The sequence below is a fragment of the Salvelinus namaycush genome, unplaced genomic scaffold, assembly GCF_016432855.1.
Source record: "Salvelinus namaycush isolate Seneca unplaced genomic scaffold, SaNama_1.0 Scaffold276, whole genome shotgun sequence".
NCBI lineage: Eukaryota > Metazoa > Chordata > Actinopteri > Salmoniformes > Salmonidae > Salvelinus > Salvelinus namaycush.
This window is the reverse complement of record NW_024059630.1, coordinates 96,875-120,605: the sequence shown is the minus strand read 5'-3', so window position 1 is coordinate 120,605 and position 23,731 is coordinate 96,875. Positions and strand designations below refer to the sequence as shown.

The window sequence follows — 23,731 nt, the reverse complement described above, 5'->3', positions numbered from 1 at the left end:
GTGGTCAAACATTGGGGTTGCCTTCTTATTGGATGTCACTTGTATCCCGCTAGTGATTGAAGAAAAGTGTTACATAGCTAGAGCAGACTTGGGCGCCTATACAGTTATTGCTGTTAGCCGTGAACGCCATCTTGGATCTAGATGGTTTTTAAACGGGGAAAACAGGAAAAGGGACAGGAAAATAGATACTTTCGTTCTTATTTAGTAATTTCCCCCACTGGCTGATGATGAAGAAACACGAGTCATGACGTCGCCTCTTTATTTGCTGATATAGTTCAAATCGGTAAATCTGAGAGGAAATAGGATTGTGGACTGAGGAAATTTCCGCAGTTTACTGTAACTTGGTTTGTTTATGTTATTCAACCCGGACATGGACTCTTCTAACCCAGGTACAGTAAAGTTTTAAGCTTGTGGGAATAAGTTCAAATGTTACATGTGATAATGCAGATGGAAAATTGGCGATCCATGGCCCTTTGACCGAATCTGTCACTTTCTCCCAATTGCGTCTGATGACAGCATTATGGAGCTAGATAGCTCAGCTGGGGCTAAGCTAACTGGCCAGCGAAAGCAAGCTAACTGGGTATTTGACTTGAATAATTTAACTAGCGAGCTACTTAGCTAGCTATTGACGTTTCTGTCTTTCTTGCAAAATCGTAGTTAGCAAGTTAGCTACCAACCTTGGCAAATAGCATGTCTTACATTTAGCTGGCATGACCTGAGGTTAATGTTGCCAACTCGCCATGTTAGCTTAGCTAGTTATCATTTTTAGCTAGCTTGCTAGGTGACAGACGTGCGTAGGTTATGCTCAGATAAGTTAGCTAGTTAACTAGCTAGCTAGTTTGTGTCGATATTTCATCAAAACACATGTTATTTTGAACGAAGGATTAGCTTTTTTGGCCAGCTAACAGTTAGGTTGTTCAGCTTGGCATAGCTAGCGAGTTAGTTGTAGCTACAGTATTTGTTAGCTAGCTAGCTTTGTGGCTAGGTAAGTTAACGCATAGCCAGTGTCATCACCAGAGAGGCAATAGCTAGCTCGCTATACTCACAACTGCAGTGGTCACACGCTCTGGCGTGGAGAGGTGCATGGTTCAATCCAGCATTCACACACCTTCATTTTATTCGTCTAATCAATTCTTACGATTGGTTGATTAACGTTAGTTGACCCAGGTGTGTTACTACATGGCTGTCTGGAACAACATATGTCCCGTTAGATATGTTTATGGCTAAATCAATTAAACAAACAGTTGTGTTACTGAAGTGGATACACTTGTAGCATCGTGTAACGTTACGTTGCATAATTTGTGTGTTTGTGTGTGTGGCAGACATACCAGATGATTCTCTGGGTTTGGGAGCCAGTGGGGCCCAGGCAAGCACCAGTGCTGTTGTGCCAAAAGGGTCCAATAAGAGGCGAGCTGCGTGAGTATAGTATACAATGCCAATGAATCAGTCAATCACTATGTCACATAACTTTAACAGACAGCACAGGGTATAGCTATGACAGCACAGGGTAGAAGTTGTCCATAGGTGCAGAATCAGAATCACACCGATAAGTTGTTGATCCATTCTTTGGTGTTAACTTTACAAACATGGATTCTGTCTACTTCCTCACAGGCCAGACTTCGATGATGATGATGATGATGATGATGATGGAAGCAAGCTCTTCAGGTAGGACTGACACCTGTCTCTCGCTCTTTCTTGCTCTCTCATCTCTCTCCCTCTCTATCTGATCTGACTGTATTGTGTTGGTTGTTTTGATGACAGATCTTCTTCTCTGTCTTTGACCAGGTGTGATGACGACGGAGGAGGAGGAGACAAAGAGCGATTTGCCAGGTAGAATAAGGAGGTTGTTGGTGCGTGTTTGTGCGTGTGTATAATACAGATATTCTGCATGCACACATCCCGAGACACCAGAATCCCTATCACACCACTGTGATTCTTGTCACTACTACTAACCCCTGAGCTCAGGGACACCTGTTCACTCTTATCAATCCCTTTCTCCTGAGCACAACCCCTTTCTCTCCCTCCTTCCCTCTCTGCTTCTCTCTCTCAGGATCTCTGAAGTCTTTTTCTTTCAGCACTTCCTCTCTATCACTCCGTCTCGCTTTGAAAGACCAGGTTCTCTCTATCTCGATCTCTACATTTATCTATCGTATTGATGGATCATTCACTCCTTGTTATATTTATCAATCCATGCTTGTTCCACCTACCTCATGCTATTCTGAAAATATAATTTGGTTACGCCAACACTAAACTCTACTCCATGTTGTCCACCTACCTGCCCATCTCTTCCCATTTATATCCCTCCCTCTTTCTCTCCTCCCCCGTCCCTCCTCTACCTCTTCCTCTCTGCCCTTCCTATTTCTCCCCATCTCTACCCCATCCCTGTCCCTCCTCCTACTCCATGTCTGTCGCTCCTCCCCCTGCTCTCCCATCTCTACCCCATCTCTGTCCTTCCTACTCTCCTCTCTTCCTCTCCTCCCTCATTCCCTCGCTCCAGGGAGAACCACAGTGAGATTGAGCGGCGGCGGAGGAACAAGATGACTGCTTACATCACAGAGCTGTCGGACATGGTTCCCACCTGTAGCGCGTTGGCACGGAAACCAGATAAGCTGACCATCCTGCGCATGGCCGTGTCCCACATGAAGTCTCTGAGAGGGAGCGGCAACACTGCAGCAGACGGGACATACAAACCATCCTTCCTCACCGACCAGGTTAGAGAAAGAGAGGGAGGACGGAAAGGGGGGAAGAGGGGGCTGAGGGATGAAAAGGGAAAAATGTTATCATATGTGTTTGTTGCACAATAATAACTGAGTGTATCTTCCATGTCATCTCTCCCTCCATCGTTCTCTCTCTCCTCTACCTCTCCTTTCCTCTCTCTCTCCCCCATCCCTCTCTTTGTAGGAGCTGAAACACCTGATCCTGGAAGCTGCTGATGGCTTCCTGTTTGTGGTGTCGTGTGAGAGTGGACGGGTCGTCTACGTGTCAGACTCCCTGACCCCTGTTCTTAACCAATCACAGTCCGACTGGCTAGGCTCCTCACTCTACGACCAGCTCCACCCGGACGACGGAGACAAACTACGAGAGCAGCTCTCTACTGCAGAGAATAACAATACAGGTACACACAGGTGGTACAGATGAACTACAGGAGCAGCTCTGTACTGCAGAGAGTTATAATACAGGTGGTACAGATGAACTACAGGAGCAGCTCTCTACTGCAGAGAGTTATAATACAGGTGGTACAGATGAACTACAGGAGCAGCTCTGTACTGCAGAGAGTTATAATACAGGTGGTACAGATGAACTACAGGAGCAGCTCTCTACTACAGAGAGTTATAATACAGGTGGTACAGATGAACTACAGGAGCAGCTCTCTACTGCAGAGTGTTATAATACAGGTGGTACAGATGAACTACAGGAGCAGCTCTCTACTACAGAGAGTTATAATACAGGTGGTACAGATTTACAACATGAGCAGCTCTGTACTGCAGAGAGTTATAATACAGGTGGTACAGATGAACTACAGGAGCAGCTCTCTACTACAGAGAGTTATAATACAGGTGGTACAGATGAACTACAGGAGCAGCTCTACTGCAGAGAGTTATAATACAGGTGGTACAGATGAACTACAGGAGCAGCTCTCTACTGCAGAGAGTTATAATACAGGTGGTACAGATGAACTACAGGAGCAGCTCTCTACTGCAGAGTGTTATAATACAGGTGGTACAGATGAACTACAGGAGCAGCTCTCTACTGCAGAGAGTTATAATACAGGTGGTACAGATGAACTACAGGAGCAGCTCTCTACTGCAGAGAGTTATAATACAGGTGGTACAGATGAACTACAGGAGCAGCTCTCTACTGCAGAGAGTTATAATACAGGTGGTACAGATGAACTACAGGAGCAGCTCTCTACTGCAGAGAGTTATAATACAGGTGGTACAGATGAACTACAGGAGCAGCTCTCTACTGCAGAGTGTTATAATACAGGTGGTACAGATGAACTACAGGAGCAGCTCTCTACTGCAGAGAGTTATAATACAGGTGGTACAGATGAACTACAGGAGCAGCTCTACTGCAGAGAGTTATAATACAGGTGGTACAGATGAACTACAGGAGCAGCTCTGTACTGCAGAGAGTTATAATACAGGTGGTACAGATGAACTACAGGAGCAGCTCTCTACTGCAGAGAGTTATAATACAGGTGGTACAGATGAACTACAGGAGCAGCTCTCTACTACAGAGAGTTATAATACAGGTGGTACAGATGAACTACAGGAGCAGCTCTACTGCAGAGAGTTATAATACAGGTGGTACAGATGAACTACAGGAGCAGCTCTCTACTGCAGAGAGTTATAATACAGGTGGTACAGATTTACAACATGAGCAGCTCTGTACTGCAGAGAGTTATAATACAGGTGGTACAGATGAACTACAGGAGCAGCTCTCTACTGCAGAGAGTTATAATACAGGTGGTACAGATTTACAACATGAGCAGCTCTGTACTGCAGAGAGTTATAATACAGGTGGTACAGATGAACTACAGGAGCAGCTCTGTACTGCAGAGAGTTATAATACAGGTGGTACAGATGAACTACAGGAGCAGCTCTCTACTGCAGAGAGTTATAATACAGGTGGTACAGATGAACTACAGGAGCAGCTCTGTACTGCAGAGAGTTATAATGCAGGTGGTACAGATGAACTACAGGAGCAGCTCTGTACTGCAGAGAGTTATAATACAGGTGGTACAGATGAACTACAGGAGCAGCTCTGTACTGCAGAGAGTTATAATACAGGTGGTACAGATGAACTACAGGAGCAGCTCTGTACTGCAGAGAGTTATAATACAGGTGGTACAGATGAACTACAGGAGCAGCTCTCTACTACAGAGAGTTATAATACAGGTGGTACAGATGAACTACAGGAGCAGCTCTCTACTGCATAGAGATATAATACAGGAGGAGAGACACACACAACACTAATGACTGTGAGTAACGACCCTTCTCTCTTTCTCAGGGAGGATGTTAGACCTGAAGACAGGAACAGTTAAGAAGGAGGGACAGCAGTCCTCCGTCAGGATGTGTATGGGAGCCAGACGATCCTTCATATGTAGGATGAGGTGTGTGTGATGAGCTTGCATGTGTATATGGCTGTATGCACCTGTGTTGGGAGTGTGTATTCTGAAATGTGTGTGTTTGTAGATGTGGTTCGTGTCCAGTGGAGCCCATGTCTATGAACAGATTGAATTTCCTGCGGAGCAGGAACAGGTGAGATAATTCTTATATATTTTACTGTAAAAAGTGCCAGTATTCAGACCCCTTGACTTTTTCCACATTTTGTTATGCCACATCCTTGTTTTAAAATGGATTAAATACACATTTTTCCTCATCAATCTACACACAATACCATAATGACAAATCGAAAACAGGTTTTTATACATTTTTGCACATTAATTAAAATAAAAAACAGAAATACCTTATTTACATAAGTATTCAGACCCTTTGTTATGAGACTCGAAATTGAGCTCAGGTTCATCCTGTTTCCATTGATCATCCTTGAGATGTTTCTGCAACTTGATTGGAGTCCACCTGTGGTAAATTCAGTTGATTGGACATGATTTGGAAAGGCACACACCTGTCTATAAAAGGTCCCACAGTTGACAGTGCATGTCAGAACAAAATTCAAGCCACGTTGTTGAAGAAATTGTCTATAGAGCTCAGAGACAGGATTGTGTCAGATCTGGGGAAAGGTACCAACATATTTCTGCAGCATTGAAGTTCCACAAGAGCACAGTGGCCTCCATCATTCTTGAATGGAAGAAGTTTGGAACCACCAAGACACTTCCTAGAGCTGGCTGCCCAGACAAACTGAGCAATCGGGGGAGAAGGACCTTTGTCAGGGAGGTGACGAAGAACCCAACGGTCACTCTGATAGAGCTCCAGAGTTCATCTTTGGAGATGGGAGAACCTTCCAGAAGGACAACCATCTCTGCAGAACTCCACCAATCAGTCCTTTATGGTAGAGTGGCTAGACAGAAGCCACTCCTCAGTATAAGGCTCATGACAGCCTGCTTGGAATTTGCCAAAAGGCATTTAAATGACTCTCAGACCATGAGAAACAAGATTGTCTGGTCTGATGAAACCAAGATTGAACTTTTTGGTTTGAATGCCAAGCGTCACATCTGGAGGAAACCTGCCGCCATCCCTACGGTGAAGCATGGTGGTGGCAGCATACAAAAACACATGTTTTTCAACGGCTACGAGACTAGTCAGGATCGAGGCAAAGATGAACGGCGCAAAGTACAGAGAGATCCTTGATGAAAACCTGCTCCAGAGAGCTCAGACTGCGGCGAAGGTTCACTTTCCAACAGGATGACGACCCTAAGCACACGGCCAAGACAACGCGCAGGAGTGGCTTCGAGACAAGTTTCTGAATGTCCTTGAGTGGCCCAGCCAGAACCCGGACTTGAACCCGATCGAACATCTTTGGAGAAACATGAAAAGAGCTGGTCAGCGACGCTCCCCATCCAACCTGATAGGGTTTGAGACGATTTGCAGAGAAGAATGGGAGAAACTCCCCTCATACAGGTGTGCCAAGCTTGTAAAGAAGACTCTGGGCTCTAATTGCTGCCAAAGGTGCTTCAACAACTGAGTAAATGGTCTGATTGCTTATGTAAATGTCATATTTCAGTTTTTTTTTATAAATTTGCAAACATTTCTGAAAACCTGTTTTTGCTTTGTCATTGTGGGATATTGTGTGTAGATTGATGAGGAAAAAGGCTTTAACTTAATAAAATGTGGAAAAAGTCAAGATGTCTGAATACTTTCCCGAATGCAATGTATAGTGAACTATGCCTTGACTGGTAGTGCTCTTCCCTGTAGGAATGGTCTGGGTCCACCCAAGGATGGGGAGCCTCAGTATGTGGTGGTCCACTGCACTGGATACATCAAGTCCTGGCCCCCCACAGGTAACTAACTAACTAACCTATGGCTTAGCTCTTATATCAAATCAAATTTTATTGGTCACATACACATGGTTAGCAGATGTTATTATGAGTGTAGCGAAATGCTTGTGCTTCTAGTTCCGACAGTGCAGCAATATCTAACAAGTAATCTAACAATTCCCCAACAACTACCTAATACACACAATCTAAAGGGGTAAATGAGAATATGTACATATAATTATATGGATGAGCGATGGCCGAACGGCATAGGCAAGGTGCAATAGATGGTATAAAATACAGTATATACATATGAGATGAGTAATGTAAGATATGTAAACATTATTGAAGTGACATTATTTAAAGTGGCATTGTTTAAAGTGACTAGTGATCCATTTATTAAATTGTCCAGTGATTGGGTCTCAATGTAGGCAGCAACCTCTCTGAGTTAGTGATTGCTGTTTAGCAGTCTGATGGCCTTGAGATAGAAGCTGTTTTTTAGTCTCTCGGTCCCAGCTTTGATGCACCTGTACTGACCTCGCCTTCTGGATGATAGTGGGGTGAACAGGCAGTGGCTCAGGTGGTTGTTGTCCTTGATGATCTTTTTGGCCTTCCTGTGACATCGGGTGCTGTAGGTGTCATGGAGGGCAGATAGTTTGCCCCCGGTGATGCGTTTTGCAGACTGCACCACCCTCTGGAGAGCCTTGCGGTTGAGGGTGGTGCAGTTGCCGTATAAGGCTGTGATACAGCCCAACAGGATGCTGTCGATTGTGCATCTGTAAAAGTTTGTCAGGGTTTTGGGTGACAAGCCAAGTTTCTTCAGCCTCCTGAGGTTGAAGAGGCACTGTTGCGCCTTCTTCACCACACTGTATGTGTGGGTGGACCATTTCAGTTTGTCTGTGACGTGTACGCCGAGGAACTTAAAACTTCTCCACTGCTGTCCCTTCGATGTGGATAGGGTAGTGCTCCCTCTGCTGTTTCCCGAAGTCCACGATCATCTCCTTTGTTTTGTTGACGTTGAGTGAGAGGTTATTTTCCTGACACCACACTCCAAGTGCTCTTACCTCCCCCCTGTAGGCTGTCTCGTCGTTGTTGGTAATCAAGCCCACTACTGTTGTGTCGTCTGCAAACTTGATAATTGAGTTGGAGGCCTGCATGGCCACGCAGTCGTGGGTGAACAGAGAGTACAGGAGGGGGCTGAGCACGCACCTTTGTGGGGCCCCAGTGTTGAGGGTCAGCGAAGTGGAGATGTTGTTTCCTACCTTCACCACCTGGGGGCGGCCCGTCAGAATGTTCAGGACCCAATTGCACAGGGCCGGGTTGAGACCCAAGGCCTCAAGCTTAATTATGAGCTTGGAGGGTACTATGGTGTTGAATGCTGAGCTGTAGTCAATGAACAGCATTCTTACATATGTATTCCTCTTGGGGCAGTGTGCAGTTTGATAGCGATTGCATCGTCTGTGGACCTGTTGGGGCGGTATGCAAACTGAAGTGGGTCTAGGGTGGCTGGTAAGGTGGAGGTGATATGATCCTTGACTAGTCTCTCAAAGCACTTCATGATGACAGAAGTGAGTGCTACGGGACGGTAGTCATTTAGTTCAGTTATCTTTGCCTTCTTGGGTACAGGAACAATGGTGGCTATCTTGAAGCGAGGACAGCAGACTGGGATAGGGAGCAATTGAATATGTCTGTAAACACACAAATCAAATCAAATGTATTTATATAGCCCTTCTTACATCAGCTGATATATCAAAGTGCTGTACAGAAACCCAGCCTAAAACCCCAAACAGCAAGCAATGCAGATGTAGAAGCACGGTGGCTAGGAAAAACTCCCAAGAAAGGCCAAAACCTAGGAAGAAACCTAGAGAGGAACCAGGCTATGAGGGGTGGACAGTCCTCTTCTGGCTGTGCCGGGTGGGGATTATAACAGAACATGGCCAAGAAGTTAAAATGTTCATAAATGACCAGCATGGTCAAATAATAATAATCACAGTAGTTGTCGAGGGTGCAACAAGTCAGCACCTCAGGAGTAAATGTCAGTTGGCTTTTCATAGCCGATCATTGAGAGTATCTCTACCGCTCCTGCTGTCTCTAGAGAGTTGAAAACAGCAGGTCTGGGACAGGTAGCACGTCCGGTGAACAGGTCAACAGGTCAGCCAGCTGGTCTGCGCGTGCTCTGAGGACGCGGCTAGGGATGCTATCTGGGCCAGCAGCCTTCCAAGAGTTAACACATTTAAATGTTTTACTCACGTCGGCCACGGAGAAGGAGAGGGGGTGGCACAGTCCTTGTTAGCGGGCCGCGACAGTGGCACTGTATTATCCTCAAAGCGGGCAAAGAAGGTGTTTAGTTTGTCTGGAAGCAAGATGTCGGTGTCCGTGACGTGGCTGGTTTTCTTTTTGTAGTCCGTGATTTCCTGTAGACCCTGCCACATACGTCTGGTGTCTGAGCCGTTGAATTGCGACTCCACTTTCCCGGCATATATCCAATGTATACACTACTGCTGCATACTGAGTCCTATGTGTGTGTGTGTTTGCGTGCGCGCATTTCAGGGGTGAATCTAACAGATGAGGAAGCAGACAATATTCAGGGGAGTCGCTACTGTCTAGTCGCCATCGGTAGACTTCAGGTAAGATGGGACAACTTAATGTCCAATGTTTGGATGGGCTCATGGAACCACCATCTTGCAGACGCTTGTTCTCCCCTTGTTGTCTAGGTGACCTCTTGCCCGAGCGACACAGACATAAACAGCATCAGCGTTCCGGTGGAGTTCATCTCTCGTCACAACTGCCAGGGCCTCTTTACCTTCGTAGACCACCGCTGCATGGCCACAGTGGGCTACCAGCCTCAGGTAGGCCTCACTCACAGCCTGGGGCTAGAGTAGGACAAACACCCAGCATCGCATTTCATAGTGTATCAGAATACAGAATGTGTTTAAACTGTATCAGGATACAGAATGTGTTTAAACTGTGTGTCAGGATACAGAATGTGTTTAAACTGTATCAGGATACAGAATGTGTTTAAACTGTGTGTCAGGATACAGTATGTGTTTAAACTGTATCAGGATACAGAATGTGTTTAAACTGTGTGTCAGGATACAGAATGTGTTTAAACTGTATCAGGATACAGAATGTGTTTAAACTGTGTATCAGGATACAGAATGTGTTTAAACTGTATCAGGATACAGAATGTGTTTAAACTGTGTTTCAGGATACAGAATGTGTTTAAACTGTGTCAGGATACAGAATGTGTTTAAACTGTATCAGGATACAGAATGTGTTTAAACTGTGTATCAGGATACAGAATGTGTTTAAACTGTGTATCAGGATACAGAATGTGTTTAAACTGTATCAGGATACAGAATGTGTTTAAACTGTGTATCAGGATACAGAATGTGTTTAAACTGTGTATCATGATACAGAATGTGTTTAAACTGTGTGTCAGGATACAGTATGTGTTTAAACTGTGTGTCAGAATACAGAATGTGTTTAAACTGTGTATCAGGATACAGTATGTGTTTAAACTGTGTATCAGGATACAGAATGTGTTTAAACTGTGTGTCAGGATACAGTATGTGTTTAAACTGTGTGTCAGAATACAGAATGTGTTTAAACTGTGTGTCAGGATACAGAATGTGTTTAAACTGTGTATCAGGATACAGAATGTGTTTAAACTGTATCAGGATACAGTATGTGTTTAAACTGTGTGTCAGGATACAGAATGTGTTTAAACTGTGTGTCAGGATACAGTATGTGTTTAAACTGTGTGTCAGGATACAGTATGTGTTTAAACTGTATCAGGATACAGAATGTGTTTAAACTGTGTATCAGGATACAGAATGTGTTTAAACTGTGTATCAGGATACAGTATGTGTTTAAACTGTGTGTCAGGATACAGTATGTGTTTAAACTGTATCAGGATACAGAATGTGTTTAAACTGTGTGTCAGGATACAGAATGTGTTTAAACTGTGTGTCAGGATACAGAATGTGTTTAAACTGTGTGTCAGGATACAGAATGTGTTTAAACTGTGTGTCAGGATACAGTATGTGTTTAAACTGTGTGTCAGGATACAGTATGTGTTTAAACTGTGTGTCAGGATACAGAATGTGTTTAAACTGTGTGTCAGGATACAGTATGTGTTTAAACTGTGTGTCAGGATACAGTATGTGTTTAAACTGTATCAGGATACAGTATGTGTTTAAACTGTGTGTCAGGATACAGAATGTGTTTAAACTGTGTATCAGGATACAGTATGTGTTTAAACTGTGTATCAGGATACAGAATGTGTTTAAACTGTGTATCAGGATACAGAATGTGTTTAAACTGTATCAGGATACAGAATGTGTTTAAACTGTATCAGGATACAGAATGTGTTTACACTGTATCAGGATACAGTATGTGTTTAAACTGTGTATCAGGATACAGTATGTGTTTAAACTGTGTATCAGGATACAGTATGTGTTTAAACTGTGTATCAGGATACAGAATGTGTTTAAACTGTATCAGGATACAGTATGTGTTTAAACTGTATCAGGATACAGTATGTGTTTAAACTGTATCAGGATACAGAATGTGTTTAAACTGTGTATCAGGATACAGAATGTGTTTAAACTGTGTATCAGGATACAGAATGTGTTTAAACTGTATCAGGATACAGAATGTGTTTAAACTGTGTGTCAGGATACAGTATGTGTTTAAACTGTGTGTCAGGATACAGTATGTGTTTAAACTGTGTGTCAGGATACAGTATGTGTTTAAACTGTGTCAGGATACAGAATGTGTTTAAACTGTGTATCAGGATACAGAATGTGTTTAAACTGTGTCAGGATACAGAATGTGTTTAAACTGTATCAGGATACAGAATGTGTTTAAACTGTGTGTCAGGATACAGAATGTGTTTAAACTGTGTGTCAGGATACAGAATGTGTTTAAACTGTGTATCAGGATACAGAATGTGTTTAAACTGTATCAGGATACAGAATGTGTTTAAACTGTGTGTCAGGATACAGAATGTGTTTTAAACTGTGTATCAGGATACAGAATGTGTTTAAACTGTATCAGGATACAGAATGTGTTTAAACTGTGTGTCAGGATACAGAATGTGTTTAAACTGTGTGTCAGGATACAGAATGTGTTTAAACTGTGTGTCAGGATACAGAATGTGTTTAAACTGTATCAGGATACAGAATGTGTTTAAACTGTGTGTCAGGATACAGTATGTGTTTAAACTGTATCAGGATACAGAATGTGTTTAAACTGTATCAGGATACAGAATGTGTTTAAACTGTATCAGGATACAGAATGTGTTTAAACTGTGTATCAGGATACAGAATGTGTTTAAACTGTGTCAGGATACAGAATGTGTTTAAACTGTGTATCAGGATACAGAATGTGTTTAAACTGTGTGTCAGGATACAGAATGTGTTTAAACTGTGTGTCAGGATACAGAATGTGTTTAAACTGTGTGTCAGGATACAGAATGTGTTTAAACTGTATCAGGATACAGAATGTGTTTAAACTGTGTGTCAGGATACAGTATGTGTTTAAACTGTATCAGGATACAGAATGTGTTTAAACTGTGTGTCAGGATACAGAATGTGTTTAAACTGTATCAGGATACAGAATGTGTTTAAACTGTGTATCAGGATACAGAATGTGTTTAAACTGTGTGTCAGGATACAGAATGTGTTTAAACTGTGTGTCAGGATACAGAATGTGTTTAAACTGTATCAGGATACAGAATGTGTTTAAACTGTGTATCAGGATACAGAATGTGTTTAAACTGTGTCAGGATACAGAATGTGTTTAAACTGTGTGTCAGGATACAGTATGTGTTTAAACTGTGTGTCAGAATACAGAATGTGTTTAAACTGTGTATCAGGATACAGTATGTGTTTAAACTGTATCAGGATACAGAATGTGTTTAAACTGTGTGTCAGGATACAGAATGTGTTTAAACTGTGTCAGGATACAGAATGTGTTTAAACTGTGTGTCAGGATACAGAATGTGTTTAAACTGTGTCAGGATACAGAATGTGTTTAAACTGTGTGTCAGGATACAGAATGTGTTTAAACTGTGTGTCAGGATACAGAATGTGTTTAAACTGTGTGTCAGGATACAGAATGTGTTTAAACTGTGTCAGGATACAGAATGTGTTTAAACTGTGTGTCAGGATACAGAATGTGTTTAAACTGTGTGTCAGGATACAGAATGTGTTTAAACTGTGTGTCAGGATACAGAATGTGTTTAAACTGTGTATCAGGATACAGAATGTGTTTAAACTGTGTGTCAGGATACAGAATGTGTTTAAACTGTGTGTCAGGATACAGAATGTGTTTAAACTGTGTCAGGATACAGAATGTGTTTAAACTGTGTGTCAGGATACAGAATGTGTTTAAACTGTGTGTCAGGATACAGAATGTGTTTAAACTGTGTGTCAGGATACAGTATGTGTTTAAACTGTATCAGGATACAGAATGTGTTTAAACTGTGTATCAGGATACAGAATGTGTTTAAACTGTGTCAGGATACAGAATGTGTTTAAACTGTGTGTCAGGATACAGAATGTGTTTAAACTGTGTATCAGAATACAGAATGTGTTTAAACTGTGTATCAGGATACAGTATGTGTTTAAACTGTGTATCAGGATACAGAATGTGTTTAAACTGTGTGTCAGGATACAGAATGTGTTTAAACTGTGTCAGGATACAGAATGTGTTTAAACTGTGTGTCAGGATACAGAATGTGTTTAAACTGTGTGTCAGGATACAGAATGTGTTTAAACTGTGTGTCAGGATACAGAATGTGTTTAAACTGTGTGTCAGGATACAGAATGTGTTTAAACTGTGTGACAGGATACAGAATGTGTTTAAACTGTGTGACAGCTGTAAGCTTGATCTAACTTTTTCTGTGTTGTGTGTGTTGGCGCCTGTGTGTGTGTGTGTTTGCCAGGAACTGCTGGGTAAGAACGTCTTGGAGCTGGCCCACCCTGAGGACCAGGGTCTGCTGAGAGACAGCTTCCAGCAGGTGGTCAAGCTGAAGGGTCAGGTGCTGTCCGTCATGTTCCGCTTCCTGTCCAAGACCAGAGACTGGCTCTGGATCAGGACCAGCTCCTTCACCTTCCAGAACCCCTTCTCTGAGGAGATAGAGTACATCATCTGTACCAACGCCAACGTCAAGTACGTGCTGTATACACACACAGACACACACCATCTGTACCAACGCCAACGTCAAGTACGTGCTGTATACACACACAGACACACACCATCTGTACCAATGCCAACGTCAAGTACGTGCTGTATACACACACAGACACACACCATCTGTACCAACGTCAAGTACCTGCTGTATACACACACAGACACACACCATCTGTACCAACGCCAAGTACCTGCTGTATACACACACAGACACACACCATCTGTACCAACGCCAACGTCAAGTACGTGCTGTATACACACACAGACACACACCATCTGTACCAACGTCAAGTACCTGCTGTATACACACACAGACACACACCATCTGTACCAACGTCAAGTACCTGCTGTATACACACACAGACACACACCATCTGTACCAACGCCAACGTCAAGTACGTGCTGTATACACACACAGACACACACCATCTGTACCAACGCCAACGTCAAGTACGTGCTGTATACACACACAGACACACACCATCTGTACCAACGCCAACGTCAAGTACGTGCTGTATACACACACAGACACACACCATCTGTACCAACGCCAACGTCAAGTACGTGCTGTATACACACACAGACACACACCATCTGTACCAACGTCAAGTACGTGCTGTATACACACACAGACACACACCATCTGTACCAACGCCAAGTACCTGCTGTATACACACACAGACACACACCATCTGTACCAACGTCAAGTACCTGCTGTATACACACACAGACACACATCATCTGTACCAACGCCAACGTCAAGTACGTGCTGTATACACACACAGACACACACCATCTGTACCAACGTCAAGTACGTGCTGTATACACACACAGACACACATCATCTGTACCAACGCCAAGTACCTGCTGTATACACACACAGACACACACCATCTGTACCAACGTCAAGTACGTGCTGTATACACACACAGACACACATCATCTGTACCAACGCCAAGTACCTGCTGTATACACACACAGACACACACCATCTGTACCAACGTCAAGTACCTGCTGTATACACACACAGACACACACCATCTGTACCAACATCAAGTACCTGCTGTATACACACACAGACACACACCATCTGTACCAACGTCAAGTACCTGCTGTATACACACACAGACACACACCATCTGTACCAACATCAAGTACCTGCTGTATACACACACAGACACACACCATCTGTACCAACGCCAACGTCAAGTACGTGCTGTATACACACACAGACACACACCATCTGTACCAACGCCAAGTACCTGCTGTATACACACACAGACACACACCATCTGTACCAACGCCAACTTCAAGTACCTGCTGTATACACACACAGACACACATCATCTGTACCAACGCCAAGTACCTGCTGTATACACACACAGACACACACCATCTGTACCAACGTCAAGTACGTGCTGTATACACACACAGACACACACCATCTGTACCAACGTCAAGTACCTGCTGTATACACACACAGACACACACCATCTGTACCAACGTCAAGTACGTGCTGTATACACACACAGACACACACCATCTGTACCAACGTCAAGTACCTGCTGTATACACACACAGACACACACCATCTGTACCAACGTCAAGTACCTGCTGTATACACACACAGACACACACCATCTGTACCAACGCCAACGTCAAGTACGTGCTGTATACACACACAGACACACACCATCTGTACCAACGCCAAGTACCTGCTGTATACACACACAGACACACACCATCTGTGCCAACGCCAACTTCAAGTACCTGCTGTATACACACACAGACACACATCATCTGTACCAACGCCAAGTACCTGCTGTATACACACGCAGACACACACCATCTGTACCAACGCCAACGTCAAGTACGTGCTGTATACACACACAGACACACACCATCTGTACCAACGCCAAGTACCTGCTGTATACACACACAGACACACACCATCTGTACCAACGCCAACGTCAAGTACGTGCTGTATACACACACAGACACACACCATCTGTACCAACGCCAAGTACCTGCTGTATACACACACAGACACACACCATCTGTACCAACGCCAAGTACCTGCTGTATACACACACAGACACACACCATCTGTACCAACGTCAAGTACGTGCTGTATACACACACAGACACACATCATCTGTACCAACGCCAAGTACCTGCTGTATACACACACAGACACACACCATCTGTACCAACGCCAAGTACGTGCTGTATACACACACAGACACACACCATCTGTACCAACGTCAAGTACCTGCTGTATACACACACACACACACACCATCTGTACCAACGTCAAGTACCTGCTGTATACACACACACACACACACACACACACACACGTATTATCTGCACCAACGCAAGTCACCTGAGTGTGAGACGCCTACAACACATAGACACCACAACTCTCTTCCACCTCAACATCTGAACATCTCCACTCTGTCTGACCAATCTGTTGAGCCACCTTAGGAAATGTGATGTCATCTCTTCCAGGCTGTGTGTTTGTCAGTATGTTCACCTCCCCTCCATATCTTTCTCTCCCTTCCTTTCCTCCTCACCCCTTGTTTTTGTTGTGGGCCAGTAGAACCTCAACTCAGGACACCCTCACCCCCCCCTCGTCCTCGGGGGTGTCTTTGCCCCCCTCGCTGGGGGAGAGCAGTCCTAACTTCCCCCCTGTGTCCCACAGCCCAGGGCAGGTGGCTGCCAGGTGAGACCCCCTCAACCCCCCCTCTGGCATGGGTCAGCTGGGGCTGCTGCTGCTTCACTGGAGACTACAACTCTATTTCTCTCTTGTTCCCTTTATGTTCCTGTTCTCTCTGGTCCAGAGTTCACCCCTTGGTAAGGGCTGTGGTCTTGACTGGTTACTTGACTTGACCGGGCATTTCTGTTTTTGGGTGATTTCCCCGTCCCTCTCCCTCCTCAACAGTAGTAAGATATTCATCGTGACCAAGGTGTTGGTAACGATCCCCCTCCCCTCTCCTCTTTTCTTCTTGGTTACCATAGTGACTGGTGGTGGGGCAAGTGCTGTTGGTCGGCAGGTGTTTTGGTTTCCCGAACAGCGGTGGAGGGCCTTGACGAAAATTATATTTTCTGTTGTCACTGCTAACACTCTTTTTTTCTCTCTACCACTCCCTCTTTTCTCCCTTTACCACTCTCTACCACTCCCTCTTTTCTCCCTTTACCACTCTCTACCACTCCCTCTTTTCTCCCTTTACCACTCTCTACCACTCCCTCTCTTTTCTCCCTTTACCACTCTCTACCACTCCCTCTTTTCTCCCTTTACCACTCTCTACCACTCCCTCTTTTCTCCCTTTACCACTCTCTACCACTCCCTCTCTTTTCTCCCTTTACCACTCTCTACCACTCCCTCTCTTTTCTCCCTTTACCACTCTCTACCACTCCCTCTCTTTTCTCCCTTTACCACTCTCTACGACTCCCTCTTTTCTCCCTTTACCACTCTCTACCACTCCCTCTCTTTTCTCCCTTTACCACTCTCTACCACTCCCTCTCTTTTCTCCCTTTACCACTCTCTACCACTCCCTCTTTTCTCCCTTTACCACTCTCTACCACTCCCTCTCTTTTCTACCTCTACCACTCCCTCTTTTCTCCCTTTACCACTCTCTACCACTCCCTCTCTTTTCTACCTCTACCACTCTCTACCACTCCCTCTCTTTTCTCCCTTTACCACTCTCTACCACCCCCTCTCTTTTCTCCCTTTACCACTCTCTACCACTCCCTCTCTTTTCTCCCTTTACCACTCTCTACCACTCCCTCTTTTCTCCCTTTACCACTCTCTACCACTCCCTCTTTTCTCCCTTTACCACTCTCTACCACTCCCTCTTTTCTCCCTTTACCACTCTCTACAACTCCCTCTCTTTTCTCCCTTTACCACTCTCTACCACTCCCTCTCTTTTCTCCCTTTACCACTCTCTACCACTCCCTCTCTTTTCTCCCTTTACCACTCTCTACCACTCCCTCTCTTTTCTCCCTCTCTTTTGTCTCTCTTTTGTCTCTCTCCCTTTCCCCCCCTTTCCAGGCAGTTGCAGCAGCAGCAAGCAGAGTTGGGGGGAGGAGGGAGAGATGGTCTGTACGAGGCAGGACAGGTTACACTTCCACAGGTAAGACTAGCACTGACTAAAACACACACCTAACTGGGGCCTTAACCCCACAACATGCCCTCCATCCAGCGGCGCTGCACTGCTGCTTGATCCTGTGCTTATCTCAACTGTATGTGTGATGTCTTGGGGGCGAGACCGTTCTATTGTTCGCTGTAACATGGACAATGAAGTTGTATTGTTGTACCTACCTCCAAGCCTTTAGTGAGTATTGACCGCTGGTTGACCGTTGTCCATGTCAGATGCCTGTCCAGGCCGTGACCGCAGCTGGAACTGACCACAGTAAGACCATGGACAAGGCAGAGATGCACCCCTCCATGTACCCCAACCCAGACCAGGCCAAGTTCCTGCCCTCCACCTCTGCCCCCGGAGTACCCATCTACCCTCAGGACAACAACAACTACACCACTGCCAACCGCTCCAACGACACATACAGCAGGTATGACCACTAGCCTCTGTTGTACTGTTTTAAACTGATCTAAGGGCAATGTATACTGAATAAGCGATTCTAATTTCCTGTTATGAACTAATTCCAGGTCAGTAGGGATGGCCCCTCAGATGGTGCAGCCATCCCACTCCGCAGGCCAGATGCTGGCTCAGATGTCCCGTCAGAACGGGGCACCCCCCTCCAACAGCAGCCCCCTACAGGGAGGGGCAGCGGTGGGCTGGCCGGGGCCAGCGGCGGGGGCTAGACCCCTCTTCAACAACCAGGTGAGACAGCTGGCAGCTGCAGGTAGAAGCTGTCCAAACAGCCTGAAGTTTAGATCCTCTGTTGTTGCCCAAAGTGCTACAGATGTAGAATCTTAATTTAAGACTTTTCTACAGCAGGAAAATAATCATGCAGCAACAGGAAATATTAATTATTTTGTGGATTATAATTTTTTGGTGGAAATTACAAATGTCAGAAGCTTTTTTTAAACCTCAAATACAATATAAGTTTAAAATTGGCTGCATTGCAGGACAGTTTTACTTGAACAGGGTTATCAAATTTAAATCCTACATCTGTAGCTGGCATGATGGGGATGAGTGCTCTGAGGTTCTTGCATCTCTGTATCTTAGCGTTGTAAAGGACCTCATCTTTTATCCCCTGTGTAATCTCTGTTTTGAGTATCACACCCAGACAGTTTCAACAGTAAATGCATAACAGAAACCTAGTACGTTCATAAAGTGTGAATATTATCATGGTGGTTTTCACCACCCGCCCAGCAGGTGGCGCCCCAGGCAGGGAAGGCCCTGTCTCCCCAGTTTGCCATGGGGAGTTTTGTGGGGTGCTCTTCCTCCTCATTTGGGGTGATGCCCACCACTGCCGCTCCGACCCCCACCACGGGGGCTAACTACCCAAATATCAACCCCCGCGCCAGCCTCAATACCAACGGATATGGTACGTGACCCTGAGAGAGTGTGCGTGTGTGTGTGTCAACAACTACAGTACAGTGTTTTTATGTGTTTGTGTATGCTGGTGTAGTTAGATACTGACTCGCACATTGTCCTATCTCTTATAGATGGCTTGGGGTCGGGGCAGCAGTTCCCCTCCAGGGCAGCGGAGGCAGTGTGGCGCCAGTGGCAGGGCCAGCAGCAAGCTCAGAACAGCGTAGAGCAGCACCCCCACGCACAGAACAACCAGCCTGACATCTTCCCTGTAAGTCTCTCTCCCTCTACCTATATCAATCTGCCTTTCTCTTCCCCATGTCTCCATCTCTCTTTTGTCTTTCTCCTTCTGACTGTACCTTTTGTTATGTGTTGTCATGTTGCTTTGAAGTTAAATCTCTCTCTCTCTCTCGCTCTCTCGCTCTCTCTCTCTCTAGGATGTTCTCGCCATGCTGGACCAGCCGGCCAACTTCAACAACGATGACTTTGAGATTCCCATCTACCCCTCTTTCAATGAGTGACCCCACATACACTCTTCCACTTACCTCTCTGTCTCTCAAATGTCTCCTCTCTCATTTGGTGCACTTTTGCTCTCTTTCTTTGCCTTTCGTGATCCAAAGAGAGCATGTCTAATTATCGGTCAGATGATTGCACTGCCAGGATGGAGAGAGCGAGTTAATCAGGGAAAAGAAAGAGTGAAATCAAGTATAGGTATGCAAATGCAGGTTCAATAAACACGTGAAAGGGGGGGAGAGAGAGAAGAGATTCAGGGTTCAATGATAGTTGGGCAAATGTAAAATGACACATCTGTAGCCAGCACTGCCCAAGCTCCACAGCCAGTGGATTAGTTGTAGAGATGCAACACACAATCGCACCTGAGCATGCACAAGGCCCTGAGGCAGGCACTGCTTCACCAGTAACACACAATCCCACCTGAGCATGCACAAGGCCCTGAGGCAGGCACTGCTTCACCAGTAACACACAAACATGGCCTTTCACTAACAGAGTCAGCTGTGTGTTTAGATCTGTGCTGCTCCACTGGTCTGTACATCATATGGATAGATCAGTCTAATCATTCACTTGAAGTCTCAGGCAATCCAGGTGATCTACAGCTTTGGGGGAATATGTGGCAATATATATATGGGAATATTCTGATCTGAAGCCTGTGAATATCCTCTATCTGCTCCCCTCGCTGTTTTAGCTTAGCGACCCGTAGCATGTTCAAAAGGACACTGTCCTCACGCAGGCTTTTTAAACTTTGGGCAGATTTATACGAACACTGTACAAACACTTTTATATTTGTACACAGTGTACATTGACGATGTCACCTATGAATGTGGTTATGGTGGTTTCAGGTGGAATAGAGGGGGAGAGAGATGTCTATGACTAGTAAAGGGAAGAGGGGGATATGAAACTAGAACCTGATCTATTCCTACATATACCCAGTATATAAGTCAAGTGTTTATATACAGTTATATGTCTACTGGAGGTGTTTGTATAACTTTATTGATCTCAACCTGAATGCACAGCAATCCCAGGGTCCCTTTCTCACTCGTTTGTATTCCTTCCTCTGTTGCCCAGGGTTACCCAACACACTCTTCCTCCTCTCACGCTCTTCCTCAATCACCCTCCCAAGTGTGTTTTTTTTCTCTTCTACTTACACTAGGAAAAGGAAAAGGAAAAAATACATTGGAAAGCAATAATTTACGAGCAGGAATTATGTTATTTTTTAAAGCCATTCTTTATTGTTGTCCTACATGTTTTTATCTTGATTATTGTTCTTGAATATGGAAATACACAGGAAATAGTAATGATTTGATTGATTGAAATTTTCCCCAACTGATGTTTTTATTTTCTGGCCTTTTGATTGGCTCTCCCTGTTTTGTAGCCCTCTCCATTGCTACTTCGTGATAGGTTGTTTTTGATGTATATTGATCAGGGCGTCTTGTTCAGGACAGAAAGGTCTTGTTTAGAACTGACAAGATTCCTCATTCAACATGACACAGAATCATGCCATGATGTTTGGCCTGAAATTCAAGTCATCCTAATCATGTTCCAAACACATGACCCAATAATCAATAAGCAGTAGATGTTGATTGTGAGTTTGGCAATTAATACACTTATTTATTTATTTTGCAGTTGATTCAATCAAAGTTCATCCTTATCGAGATAGTTTGACATTCATAAATATGATCTAAATCAAACACAACATTTGTTTTCTGAAATCGATTGTGATGTTTAGTAAGTCACTATAACACTCTTATACAGGGAATTAAGAATTCTGATTGGGCAACAGAGGGCTGTGAATTTTAAGGTTCTGAAATACAAAAATTGTATTGTGTAGGCCTTTCATTTTAAGTCCGGTAATGTATACATGTCTGTGAGCGTAATTCACAGACATGCCGAAACATGTGAATTGTATGTAAACCCATCATGTGTCAATAGTCACACGATGGAAATGGCAGTTTGATGACTGTTGTCTTGTTATTGTTTTAAACCACTTTGGTTGTTCCCTGTCCAGATTTTTACAATGATGTGAGCTGCAGTTTATATAGCGCACACAGATACACAAATATAGGAATATATATGTATATGAAATGTTAAACAAGAGAAAGTGAAATGTTTGGTTTTTCTATTAAATTGTTATATTGTCAAGAACTTGTGGGTGGATATTTGTTTATTTTAGGGGTCGGGGGACTGTAACATTTGAACTGTTCCTTTTGAGAAATGTGATGATTGTACAACGTCACTCCTATGTATAAAATGTGTAGGCCTAGTCATCAGACCTGGGTTATAACACTATTTCACTCGTATGTATAAAATGTGTAGGCCTAGTCATCAGACCTGGGTTATAACACTATTTCACTCGTATGTATAAAATGTGTAGGCCTAGTCATCAGACCTGGGTTATAACACTATTTCACTCCTATGTATAAAATGTGTAGGCCTAGTCATCAGACCTGGGTTATAACACTATTTCACTCCTATGTATAAAATGTGTAGGCCTAGTCATCAGACCTGGGTTATAACACTATTTCACTCCTATGTATAAAATGTGTAGGCCTAGTCATCAGACCTGGGTTATAACACTATTTCACTCCTATGTATAAAATGTGTAGGCCTAGTCATCAGACCTGGGTTATAACACTATTTCACTCGTATGTATAAAATGTGTAGGCCTAGTCATCAGACCTGGGTTATAACACTATTTCACTCGTATGCATAAAATGTGTAGGCCTAGTCATCAGACCTGGGTTATAACACTATTTCAGGTATTTCAATTACTTTTCAATACATTTCAAAACAAGTATTCAGATAACCTTTTATTTGAAAAAACAAGTAGTTTAATATTGGATTGTGTTTGAAGTACTCAAATACACTGACTCAAATACACTCCCAGGTATTTAAATAGTATTTCAAAACACTTTCAAATACAATTTGGTCAACTACTTAGTTTTTACAAATAAACGTTCAAATAAAAGTATTTGTTTTAGGTTGTGTATTTGGAAATACCAAAATACACAGGAAAAAAATATTTAAATAACACATACTCAAATTCACATTTGAAATGAGGTCTGAGTCATATGCATAAAACCCATTACTTTGTCCTCAACAGTCTTTAGGATGTTCAGTATGTTCACATGGTCTCCACCTACATAAGAGAGGAACAGAGATATAGTCCATAAATCCATTCATCCTGTGTCCATCTATAGAAACACAGATGGTTTCACTACGTAAGAGAGGAACAGAGATATAGTCCATAAATCCATTCATCCTGTGTCCATCTATAGAAACACAGATGGTTTCACTACGTAAGAGAGGAACAGAGACAGTGTAACGGCAGTCTAGCTCGTCCTCCTCATCGGACGAGGAGAGGCGAGAAGGATCGGAGGACCAATGTGCAGCGTGGTAAGTTTCCATGATTTAATATACACGAAAACTAGACAAGATACAAAACAACAAAATAACTAACCGTCACAGTCCCGTGTGGCACAAACACTGACACAGAAAACAACCACCCACAAATCCCCAACACAAAACAAGCCACCTATATATGATTCTCAATCAGGGACAACGATTGACAGCTGCCTCT

The 23,731-nt window shown here is 43.8% G+C and overlaps 1 protein-coding gene across 4 annotated transcripts; it reads left to right on the top strand.

Annotated features, from left to right (window-relative positions):
* Window positions 1–67: 67 nt before the first annotated feature.
* Window positions 68–22,296, top strand: LOC120039498 (aryl hydrocarbon receptor nuclear translocator). Of its 4 annotated transcripts, none has more exons than XM_038984906.1 (19): window positions 68–389; window positions 1,323–1,416; window positions 1,612–1,665; window positions 1,786–1,830; window positions 2,498–2,711; window positions 2,902–3,115; window positions 5,014–5,116; window positions 5,199–5,264; window positions 6,879–6,964; window positions 9,488–9,564; window positions 9,652–9,786; window positions 13,890–14,116; window positions 16,740–16,862; window positions 18,192–18,273; window positions 18,513–18,709; window positions 18,807–18,981; window positions 19,477–19,651; window positions 19,773–19,909; window positions 20,076–22,296. In XM_038984906.1, the coding sequence occupies exons 1-19, from the start codon at window positions 353–355 to the stop codon at window positions 20,157–20,159; spliced, it is 2,325 nt and encodes a 774-aa protein (XP_038840834.1). In that variant the 5' UTR covers window positions 68–352; the 3' UTR covers window positions 20,160–22,296. The 4 variants fall into 4 exon arrangements, with proteins under 4 accessions (XP_038840834.1, XP_038840835.1, XP_038840836.1 ...); XM_038984907.1 differs by having other exon boundaries at window positions 69–389; window positions 19,480–19,651; XM_038984908.1 differs by lacking the exon at window positions 16,740–16,862 and having other exon boundaries at window positions 70–389.
* The last annotated feature ends 1,435 nt before the right edge of the window (window positions 22,297–23,731 follow it).